Below are 11,223 nucleotides of genomic sequence, written 5' to 3'. Positions count from 1 at the left end.
CAGAGCCTCAAGCTGTCCCCCTGGGTAGAGTGCTGTGGCATCACAGCTCACAGCAACCTCCAACTCCTGGGCTCAAGCAAGTCTCCTGCCTCAGCCTCCTAAGTAGCTGGGACCACAGGTGACCACCACAACACCCAGCTATTTTTTGGTTGCAGCCGTCATTGTTGTTTGGCAGGCCCGGGCTGGATTTGAACTCACCACCTTAGGTGTATGTGGCTGGCGCCTTAGCCACTTGAGCCACAGGTGCCAAGTCCAAGTGTGCTTTCGTAAATCTGTACAGTATACCGGGAATTTTTGTGCCTATTCATTCTACGGCTGACAGACCCTGGGCTGTTTCTAGTGTGTGGCTATGTGCATCCTCTTGGCCCTCTTAGTTGCCTGGTGTGCCGTGCCCTGCTCTCATTCGCTTGAGTCCGATGGTCCTGAAGGGGATGTCATCTGGTCTCATCATTCCAAGTGGGTGTTGGTTGCTGTGGGCTCCCTTTTCTCAGAATACCCGTTGATATTCTTTGCCCATTTTCTTGTCGAGTTGTTTGTGTTTCTGTAGTATTCTCTAGGAATTCTTTGTATATTCTAGATAACCAGTTATCAGCTCTGTGCATAGTAGGGGCCTGCTTTCAGCCTTTTTACTATTCTCCAGATGTTGTATACCTTTTCCATTATCATTTGTCCAGTTTTTTATCTCAAGAATTTCTTCTCTATCCTAACACCATAAAGATACTGTTGTCTTGTTTTACTTTGTCCCTTTGATCCATTTGTAATTGCTTGTCTGGGGTTTGAATGGGGCCCTCAGTGTCTGTGTGGGGCTCACCCCAGGGTGTGGAGGGGAATGTGGGAGGTCTGGGTTTGTAAGTGTTCAGTGTGGTGTGAAGGCAGGGGCATCTTGGTGGTGGCTTTGCCAGTGTGCTGCTCTTGCTGGCTGGCCTCTGGGGCTCATTTCTTTCTTGTCACAGATTGTCTTTGCCCCACCCACCCTCATTAGCTCTTGAGGCCCACCATGATCTGCACAGGCAGGTGTCTTGAATGGAGGCCTGAGGACCACCTGTGCTCAAAGCCTGCTGGGGCTAGGGTGCAGCCTGCCTGGCTGTAAAAAGCTATCACTGTGTTATGATCTGAGGGGCTGAGGCTGTGTGTGCACCCATCCCCCACTTGACATCCCAGCCTCCACCTGCTCATCTTGCATACTGTTCCCAGTTTCCATAGCAACACTGCTGCTGGGTAATGATTCTAGGGAGAAAGACATTCCTGCATTTTCAGTGTCACCTGAGTATCCCACCTTGTGCTTGTCATACTGCCCTGGGGAGACACCTCTACAGTGAAACCCTAAGGACAGCTTCTGGGTTTGCTTCCACTTAAGTACAGTGGTAGCTGGTAAATGTTCCAAAACAATACCCACTGATTTGGACCATTTGCCAATTTCCTTGGTGTAAATACTTCCACAATAGCCAATTTCAAGCCACTACTGTGATGTCACTGGATTTGTAGTTAGGAAGAGATGCATCTTAGAATGTTGCCACCTTCCAGACAGGTGACATGTCAATAGCCCCAAGAGCACAGATAAAGTAAAGTGAGTAAAATAATTAGAAAGAGATGAGGTTTGAGTATTTATTGCCTTTGTTAATTAACATCATTCAGTTAGTCATACATTTCTATAGTTAAAATATTGATAATGACAATGTTTATCGGCTGGCTCTCAGACTTCCCAGCTTACGCCTGGTCCAGTGATCACTATTGAAGGATTCAAGGCTGTTCCCCCATGGCCCTTTGTCTGTAGCTTTCATAAGGCCACACTCGGCTGCCTCTTCTATCTTTTCCATCCTGCCCTTTGAACTGCAGCCTCTCTGGGGAGCATAGCCCAGCCCAGCCCGTCACAACAGTGTGCTTATGTGCTCCTGTGCTCTTCCTCTAAATACCTTCTTGCCTGAAAGCTGTCACCAATTTTCTCTACCATGACAACCACAGATTACACAAATATTTACCTATGAGCAAAGTATAAAATTCTCCAAAGAATGTGTCTTTGCTACATTCTTTATTATAACAAAAAGTCATGACCTGGCCCAGTGGCTCACACCTGTAATCCTAGCACTAGGGGAGGCTGAGGTGGGTGGATACCCTGAGCTCAGGAGTTTGAGACCTGCCTGAGCAAGAGCAAGACCCCATCTCTAAAAAATAGCCTGGCGTTGTGGCAGATGCCTGTAATCCAAACAGTCACTGTTTGGAGGCTAAGGCAAGACACTCACATAAGCCTGAGAGTTTGAGGTTGCTGTGAGCTGTGACGCCACGGCATTCTACTAAGGGCAGCAAAATGAGACTCTACCTCAAAAAAAATAGTAATAATAAAAAACAACTTCAGTGATGTGACATAGTGTAGGGCCCAGACCAGCCTTAGGAGACCTGCAGTGTGAAGTAGCAAACGTAGAAAAAAAGACAAGGAAATAATGCCCACATGTTCATAGCATTGACTTCCCTGAGATTGTGGGCAATTTTGGTTTTCTACCTTATGGTGTTCTGTATTTTTCTTGTTCTTTTTTCTTTTCTTTTCTTTTTTTGAGACGGAGTCTCAAGCTGTTGCCCTGGGTAAAGTACCCTGGCATCACAGCACACAGCAACCTCAAACTCTTGGGCTTAAGCGATTCTCTTGCTTCAGCCTCCCAAGTAGCTGGGACTACAGGCGCCTGCCACAATGTGTGTCTATTTTTTGTTGCAGTTCTCATTGTTGTTTAGTAGGTCCAGGCCAGGTTCTAACCTGCCACCCTAGGTGCATGTGGCCAGCGCCCTGCCGACTGAGCTACAGGCACTGCCCAGTGTGTTCTGTATTTTTCCAGACATTCTATAATGAACCTCTGTTTCTTTTATAATCAGACAAAATTCATTTCAAGAAAAATCTCTTTTTAGAACATAAGTTTAGGGGAGAGGGGAGACAGAAAACTTAGGTGCTTATCTACAAGGATGTAATCAAATAGCAGCAGGGTGACTGTTTGGGTTAGAGAGGCTTGGAGATGCCAGGAACTTGCTGCCGAGGTTCCTGGTCTGCTGTACTGCTGGCACCAAAATGGGGCCTTAAGGCCTGATTAAGCATCTTTGTGAGAAAGCCTGGGAGGGAGGTGCCACTGTGAGGGAGAGGGGTGCTTGTAATACTGGGACAGCTCAGCAGGGCAGGGCACAGAGCCAGACTCTGTGCTTAGTTGCGGCCTTCTCCCTGTGTCCCATGTAGGCTCCCAGCTTGCTCCATCCCCAGGTAGAGTCTGGGTTTCCTCTCCATGACCAAGGGTTTCCCCACCACCTGCAAACCTTCCCCCACCTCTTTTCTTGGTCTCTCTCCCTTCACTTGAGGCAGGCCAACTACCGCCTGCTCAGGGAGCCGTCTCTCTCTCAGGTCTCTCTCAGCACTTCCCAGCTAGGCATAGCCACTTGAGTACACTGCTGATGTGTGGCCTACTCAGGCCTGGAACACAAATGGGGAGACACTGCAAGGTCCTCCGGAAGCACGTCCTGCTTCCCCCTTGCTGGCCCCATGACACGTACCCTGAATGTTAGTACCATGCAATTCTCCTCAGTCCTTTATTGTGTCTGCCATCTCTACTTGTCTTCTTTTCCCAAGGAGGACTTCAGGGTTACAATAGGCTGTTCTGGACCCAGTACACACTGGGTGCTGCAGAAATGGGGGCTGGGCCAGCTGGACCCACGGGTAACTGAAGGACACTCCCTGCTCCACCCAACTGGGGTTGTTTCCTCACCTCCCCAGCGTAGGAGGCCTCCTTTCTCCACACCTTCCATGAAGGTGGTGTACTGCAAGGCTACTCCAGTGCCACTGCTTCCTTGGGCCCATGAGGGCCTCCCCATCCCCCCATCCTCACCACTCTGCAATCAGTCTTGGCTCTCAACCTTGACTTAGTGCCTTCACCTTGCTAAGTTTCAATTTTCCCATCTGCAAAGTGAAGGAAATAATGGCATCTCCCTCAAGATTATTGGGGATTAGGATTTAATGGGGACCCATTTTAGGAGCCCTTCCAGAAACCTGGTACATAGCAGGTGCTCAAGAAATGGTGGTGGTTTTATAAGGGTCCCTCCCTTGGCACCTTTCTTAGGCCAGCTTTTAACTCAAGGAGATTTCTCATGTGTTAAGACCTGTCCTCTTTAGCAAGCCAGTGGCCACTGTGAGGACACAGGGCTATGTTCTTATCTCTTATGTATCTCTTTACTTGTCTCCCTGCTGGCCCCAGCCTTCCCTAGAGAAGTAGCCCAGCTAGACTGGAGTCAGAGTCATCCTCCTGCCTTGACTGTGGATGAGCACAACATAGATGCTCACTGAGGGTTGGCTGGTATTGTTTGGTCATTGCCAAGGAACTCTCTGGATCTTCTAGATAAAGTGTCCTCAAACTGCGGCCTGCCTAGGACATTTATCCGGCCCACCGGGTGTTTTTGCTGCCACTGCCTGTCCTGCTTAGCAGCCAACTCATCCCGGGGCCCGCAGTTTGGTCCTCCAGTGGTCTGAGGGACAGTGAACTGGCCCCCTGTTTAAAAAGTTTGAGGACCCTTGTTCTAAATGCTAGCTCTGGTCTCAGTGCTGCCTGAAGGAAGAGCAGGTCCTGGTGGAAGAGAAGACAGAATCGGGTGGGCGGCTCTTGATGAAGGAGATAGAAGGCTGTTTTAGTCTAGGGTGAGGGGCATGACCACCAGCTGGGTAAGCAGTCCTGGCCAGGAAGGCCATTGGTATTGCCCACCCTCCTCAAACAGCACTCCCTGGGGCTGAGCAGTGGGGTTTTCTAGGAATGAGGGCACCAAGGGCAGCCAGGGCCATGGGTAGAGAGTGGATGGGGGTGCTGGTTGTCAGACCTCCAGAAGGTTCTCATGCAGGCATGTCTCTGCCACAGGTAAACGGAAAGGAGCTCTCCAAGCTGTCTCAGGAGCAAACTCTGGAGGCCCTGCGCTCCTCCAAGGAGCCCCTGGTGATCCAGGTGCTGAGACGCAGCCCCCGCCTCCGGGGGGACAGCTCCTGCCCTGACCTGCAACTGGTGGACAGTGGCACTCAGACCGACATCACCTTCGAGCATATCATGGCACTGGGCAAGCTGCGCCCACCCACCCCACCCATGGCCATCCTGGAGCCGTACGTCCTCTCTGAGCTGTGAGTCGCCCTCAGGAGGGCCCCGGGCCCTGCCTCCAGAGAGGGCATGCCACTCCAGGCAGCTGTACCCATGCTATCTACAGGCTGCATTGATGCAGCTCTGGGCATGGCAGGAGATCCCAACTCAGCCTGTCCCTCTCAGGCAGAGCACAGGCTCTTTGACCTCCAGAAATGACTGCCACCTGAGGGTTCAGAAAGCTCCAGGCCTGTAGCCTCAGGCTTGGCACCAGCAGTGAAGGGGGCAAGGGAAACTTCCAGGCAAGCTCCAGTTGCCTCTACCCCAGGGCTGAGGGAAGACCTTCCTGGCCTGTGAGTCTAGGCTGTCACTGCTGGAAATGTGGCTCCTTAAGCCACTTGGCTGGCCAGGGCTGAATCCCTCAGCTCCTCTTCCTCCTCCATCATCTGTCCTCTTCTGCCTCATGAGCATCACTCCTTGAATCTTCTTGCATCCCTTGTCTGTCCCATTCCTCTACCTGCTCTGAATTTCCTCCATCTCTTCTGCTTCTTTCTTTGGCCTGCTCAGAAGAAGGGCCTTTCATCCACGCTGGTGGCTCATGACTGCGTGAGCGCTGCCTCAACTGCTAATCTTAGCCTAGGCTGCAGGGAAGTGGTCCTGGGATGTCCCTTCTTTTGCATAGAGGTAGGCCACAGGCCTTGAGCAGCCAACTTTAGCTTTAGGACCCAGAGGTCAGCCCCTGGAGTAGAGTGGGTCTCCCTCTGCTTTGCAGAAGTCCTCCAGGGCCTGGCTAACTCCTGGGGGCGTTGCATGAGTGGGGCCATTGCTGGGCGGTCAGGGCAACAGCCAGTGTGGTCAGAGAGCTCTGGTTTGGGGGACAGAGCTAGGCATGCCTAGGTCTGCAGTGTGACCCGGCATCCTCCCATTTGGGAGCATTCCTGATCTTGGCATGACTGCATGTAGTTCAAGAGAGGGTTCTGGAGAGGCAACCAGCTAGGGTATGAGAGGAGTGGATGGCTGGCCTGACCTCCTCCCCCCTTCTCCTGGGCAGCCCCCTCATCAGTCATGAGTATTATGACCCAGCGGAGTTCATGGAGGGCGGCCCACAGGAGGCAGATCGTATGGACGAACTGGAGTATGAGGTGAGCTGGGCGGCTGGGCCAGGGCCCATAGGCAGCCTTGGGAGCCCGTCCTGGGCAGTTCATGCAGCCCTACTTGGTTCTGGCTCCTGTTGACCTCAGGCAGCCAGGCCTCTTGGCCCTCCCTGTGTGTGCCTGGCTGAGTCAGGGAGGGCACGGGTGAGGTTGTGCATTCGTCCATGTTGGTGAGTCCATGTCCCACACATCTGTGTCCTCTGTGTCCTGTGTATCTGTGCATGTCTCGGGCACTTCCCAATGGGGAGACCATGGAACACACGCACCGTTTGGGATGGTAAGAGAAGCCCTCAAACCTGAGGTAGTTCAGGGGACTTTGGAGATGAGATGCTGTGGGGTCCCTTGCTCATGTGTTTCCTGGGCTTTCTGCCCCTGTGGCAGGAGGTGGAGCTGTACAAAAGCAGCCACCGAGACAAGCTTGGCCTGACGGTGTGCTACCGCACAGACGACGAGGAGGACTTGGGCATCTACATTGGAGAGGTACGAAGGCGGCATTGACATAGGGCCAGGCCCAGGAGAGCCCTCCATGCCACTGTAGTCCTGTGGCCTTTCCACATGGCCCACACAGGACACAGAGGCTTCCCATAGGGTCCCAGCCGTTAGAGATAGGGTATCCATCGCAGGTGCCTGCTGGGGGTTTGCAGAAGGAAACTTGAGCCCAGTGGAGGACAGCAGCCAGGACAGAGGACAAGCCAGCACTAGGTCCTGGACAGGCTTCATTCTTTTCCTACATCCTGTGGCCAGCCACCCGGGGCTCGCAGAGGTCTCCTCCCTGTGTGTCTTGAGCAGGCAACTGTGTACCCCCACAGGAGGAGGGTGGCCCCCAGATGCCCTGCACACTACCAGCATCCCAATGAAGTCGACCTTCCTGATGGCACTGTAATTCAGCCCCAGGACTGACACAAGTAACAGGCTTCTGTGTAGAAGAGCACAAGAGTGCTGGTGGCAGTGGCTAAGGAGAGGTGCCAGCCTGTGGCCTTCTGCTCCTGTGTCCTGGGCACTAAGCTAGAGTGGGAGTAAGAGGAAGCCTTTAGCTAGCTTGGGGTCCCTGGGGTGAGGCTTCCCCTTCCTACTTGAAAGGGCTCCATAGGTGCCAAGTCTCCAAGATGCGTGTGTCCTGCAGGTAAATCCCAACAGCATTGCAGCCAAAGACGGCCGGATCCGCGAGGGAGACCGCATTATCCAGGTGAGGGCTTACAGGCCACAGGCCTGACCCCAGGCTCTGCTGTGCCCAGTGGCCCTGCTGCCTCTCCTCAGCTGTCCCCTAGTGCTCTCCCACTACGCCTTGCCAGATACCAGGTCCCACACCTGGGCCTCTCTCATCTCTCCTGCTTAACCAGCTTTAAGGAGCTTCCATGTGCCTGTGGGATCTGCTGACATCTAGGACCCATGCTGCTTTGGCACTTCCCTAGCTCCCTCATCCCCACCTCATGCTGTCCTGTGAGCACACAAATGCTCTTGCAAAGGCCAGGCCTTTCTCTTCCTGTCATCCTCCACTTAGTTATATCCTCCCAGTGCCCAGCCCTGCTCAGTGTGCCTGGGCTCCCTGCATCCAGCCAGGGCCTGCCCAAGGGCCCTCCTTAGCATCCTTGTTTTGATTGTCTCTGGCCTGTCACAGATTAATGGTGTGGACGTCCAGAACCGGGAAGAGGCGGTGGCCATCCTGAGCCAGGAAGAGAGTACCAACATTTCTCTGCTGGTGGCCCGGCCTGAGAGCCAGGTGTGTGTGCCTGGTAGGGTGACCTGGGGCCTCTGACATTGAGCTTTCTGTCTCCAAAGTTGCTGAGACGAGACTAAGGTATAGATATGGCAGCGGTGTTATTTCTAGCCTCTGATGGCTGAATGGGCCAGGACCTCTTTACCTGGTATTATTCACCATCAGTGAAACCAGGAGACCAAGCATGGGGCTTAGAGAGGGGACCAAAGGGTGTTTGGAGGTCCCTGAAGCTATGGGGACAGTGAAGGCCTTTCTCTGTAGCTTGCAAGGCGGTGGAAGGACAGTGACCGGGATGACTTCCTGGATGACTTTGGCTCTGAGCATGAGGGGGACCTGCTGGCCCAGAAGCTGAACCCACCCCCTGCCCAGCAGGTAAGGAAGGAGAGAGAGAGGAAGGTGGAAGGGGCTGGGGAGGTTTGTGGTCTCTCAGCCTTGGTGGGGAAGTGAACCAGACCTCCTGTGACGACTCTGTGTATGTGGGACCCAACTGAGTGGTGCTTGTCTCTGTCCCAGCTTGGACAGGAAGAGGAGAAGGCAGCTCCTGATGTGGGCCCAGGCCTGAGCAACAGCCAGGAGCTGGACAGTGGGGTAGGCCGCACAGACGAGAGTACCCGAAACGAGGAGAGCTCTGAGCATGACCTGCTGGGGGATGAGCCCCCAAGCAATACCAACACCCCCGGGAGCCTGCGCAAGTTTGGCCTGCAAGGGGATGTGCTGCAGAGCCGCGACTTCCATTTCAGCATGGACTCACTCCTGGCTGAGGGAGCGGGGCTGGGAGGGGGTGATGTCCCTGGCCTCACGGACGAGGAGTATGAGCGCTACCGGGAGCTTCTAGAGATCAAGTGCCACCTGGAGAATGGCAACCAGCTGGGCCTCATCTTCCCTCAGGCCTCTGGTGGCAACAACACCCTGGATGTCAACCGAAATGAGAGCCTGGGCCATGAGATGGCTATGCTAGAGGAGGAGCTTCGTCACCTGGAATTTAAGTGCCGCAACATCCTGCGTGCGCAGAAGATGCAGCAGCTGCGGGAACGCTGCATGAAGGCCTGGCTGCTGGAAGAGGAGAGCCTCTATGACCTAGCAGCCAGTGAGCCCAAGAAGCACGAGCTGTCCGACATCTCCGAGCTGCCCGAGAAGTCAGACAAAGACAGCACCAGCGCCTACAACACGGGAGAGAGCTGCCGCAGCACCCCTTTGCTTGTGGAGCCCTTGCCAGAGAGTCCCCTACGGCGGGTGGCTGCTGGCAACTCCAACTTGAACCAGACCCCTCCTGGCCCTGCTGCTATTGTGCCACCCAGGGCAGGTCCGCCACAGGGCAGCCCCGCTAAGTTCCGATCCCTGTCTCGGGAATCTGAAGCCTCACCCCGGAGACAGCACGTAGAGGAGCGTGTCCGCCGCAACCCCAAGGCTGCTGCAGTGGCTCTAGAGCACATGGGCCCTGAAGGCAGCCCTTACCTCTCGCGGCGCCACCGTGGCCAGGGCCAGGAGAGCCAGCACTACCATAGCTGCATGCAGCTAGCCCCCCCACGAGGTCTGGAGGAGCTAGGCCATGGCCCCCTGAGTTTGGCTAGTGGCCCTCAGGTGAGTGGGGTTGCGGCGTCCGAGGCGCCCCGCATGGAGTGGAAAGTGAAGGTGCGCAGCGACGGGACCCGCTATGTAGCTAAGCGGCCCGTGCGGGATCGCCTTCTGAAAGCCCGTGCCCTGAAGATCCGGGAAGAGCGCAGTGGCATGACCACGGATGACGATGCAGTGAGTGAGATGAAGATGGGCCGCTACTGGAGCAAGGAGGAGCGCAAGCAGCATCTGATCCGGGCCCGGGAGCAGCGGAAGCGGCGTGAGTTCATGATGCAGAGCCGGCTGGAATGTCTGCGGGAGCAACAGAACAGTGACAGCAAGCCTGAGCTCAACATCATTGCTCTGAGCCACCGCAAAACCATGAAGAAGCGGAACAAGAAGATCCTGGACAACTGGATCACCATCCAGGAGATGCTGGCCCACGGTGCACGCTCAGCCGATGGCAAGCGGGTCTACAACCCCCTGCTCTCGGTCACCACCGTGTAAGCCACCCTGGCAGAGCCTGGCCTCGGTCCTCCTGGGCTCAGGCCCTCACTCTCCTTAAAATCGAGTGTGTTCCTGTGTATATGTGTGTGCGCACGTGGCTTTGTTAGCAAAGAGAAGCCTCTGAGCAGAAAGGACACTTTTCTTGCATCACCTGCTTCCATCTCCCCAAAGTGACTGTGTTGGTGGCCATCATTTGGGGCACATCTGTACCAGGCACCCCTTCAGCTGTGTGTGTGTGTGGCCATGTGCATACATCTCACACACACACAGCTCTCTTGACCCCGTGTACTTGGAGACGGGGAGCTCGAGCTACACTGGGGAGGTGAGGAAGACTGGCTATCCTGAGCACAAGAGAATGGCTTAGCTGCTAAGCATGGCTTCTCCCTGCTGCAGTTTACTTCTAGACAAAGGCAACCCTGATTTTTGTGGTTTTTCCCCCTTCTGTGCTTGCAAATAGTTGTTTTTCTGTTTTGTGGACCTGCTCTGGGGGTTGGCAGCTCCTTCAGGCAGCCTGACAAAGGTGGAACCTCCCTCCAGTGATGGCTGGGAAGGAGGTAGGGAGAGGAGGAGAGGGAGGGATGAGGGTGGGAGGGAAGGGGGGGGGAAGGTGGAGGAATGGGGAGCAGCTGTCCTAGTGGCCTCTACTCTGAGGTCCATCCCCAGTGATTGAGGGAGAGCACGACTGCAGGGGTTGAGGGCGCAGTGTCCATCCAAGAAGTCACAGCCTGGGTCTGTGCGTGATGCTCTCTGGAGTGAGGGCTTCAGCAGCAAGGGTCTAGAAGCCTAGCCCCACGAATAGCAGTGGAAGAGCTCAGGTCTAGCCCTGGAAGACTTGCTGGTGACCTCAGCCTAAGCCCCAGTGAGAGGCAGTGGGCTGACCCAGGGATATTGACCCAACCCACTCAAGTACCACATGGGTGAACCAGGCTGCCCTTGGCTGCCTCTTAGGCTTGGAGAGCACCTGCTCCTGCCCTTGTCTTGAGAATAAAGCAAGCTGCCTTTTTACTTGGTTGAATCAGGCCTCTCTGTGTTCCTTCTCACCCCCTGCTGTGAGGGATGGGGATGGGGATGGAGGCAGGCAGGGCCAGAGCCCATTTAAAGCCATCCTCTAGGCTCGGCGCCTATAGCTCAACCAGCTAAGGCGCCAGCCACGTACACCTAAGGTGGCGGGTTCAAATCCCCAGCCCGGACCTGCCAAACAACAATG

The 11,223-nt window shown here is 54.7% G+C and overlaps 1 protein-coding gene across 4 annotated transcripts in view; it reads left to right on the top strand.

Moving 5' to 3' along the window:
- Window positions 1–10,094, top strand: part of PDZD4 (PDZ domain containing 4) — a 39,805-nt gene extending 29,711 nt beyond the window's left edge. The window contains exons 2-9 of one of the 4 annotated variants that reach the window (XM_012813210.1): window positions 4,875–5,128; window positions 5,413–5,690; window positions 6,136–6,226; window positions 6,620–6,718; window positions 7,362–7,424; window positions 7,857–7,958; window positions 8,217–8,327; window positions 8,469–10,094. In XM_012813210.1, coding sequence (XP_012668664.1) covers window positions 5,683–5,690; window positions 6,136–6,226; window positions 6,620–6,718; window positions 7,362–7,424; window positions 7,857–7,958; window positions 8,217–8,327; window positions 8,469–10,016 — 2,022 coding nt within the window. In that variant the 5' untranslated portion in view covers window positions 4,875–5,128; window positions 5,413–5,682 and the 3' untranslated portion in view covers window positions 10,017–10,094. The remainder of the gene's footprint in view (window positions 1–4,874; window positions 5,129–5,412; window positions 5,691–6,135; window positions 6,227–6,619; window positions 6,719–7,361; window positions 7,425–7,856; window positions 7,959–8,216; window positions 8,328–8,468) is intronic. The other 3 variants (XM_003802541.2, XM_003802540.2, XM_012813211.1) reach the window with 3 other exon arrangements.
- Window positions 10,095–11,223: the final 1,129 nt, after the last annotated feature.

The sequence above is a fragment of the Otolemur garnettii genome, unplaced genomic scaffold, assembly GCF_000181295.1.
Source record: "Otolemur garnettii isolate 467f Iridium unplaced genomic scaffold, OtoGar3 scaffold00249, whole genome shotgun sequence".
Lineage (NCBI taxonomy): Eukaryota > Metazoa > Chordata > Mammalia > Primates > Galagidae > Otolemur > Otolemur garnettii.
The sequence above is the reverse complement of the archived record's forward strand: the minus strand, read 5'-3'. Positions and strand labels throughout refer to the sequence as shown.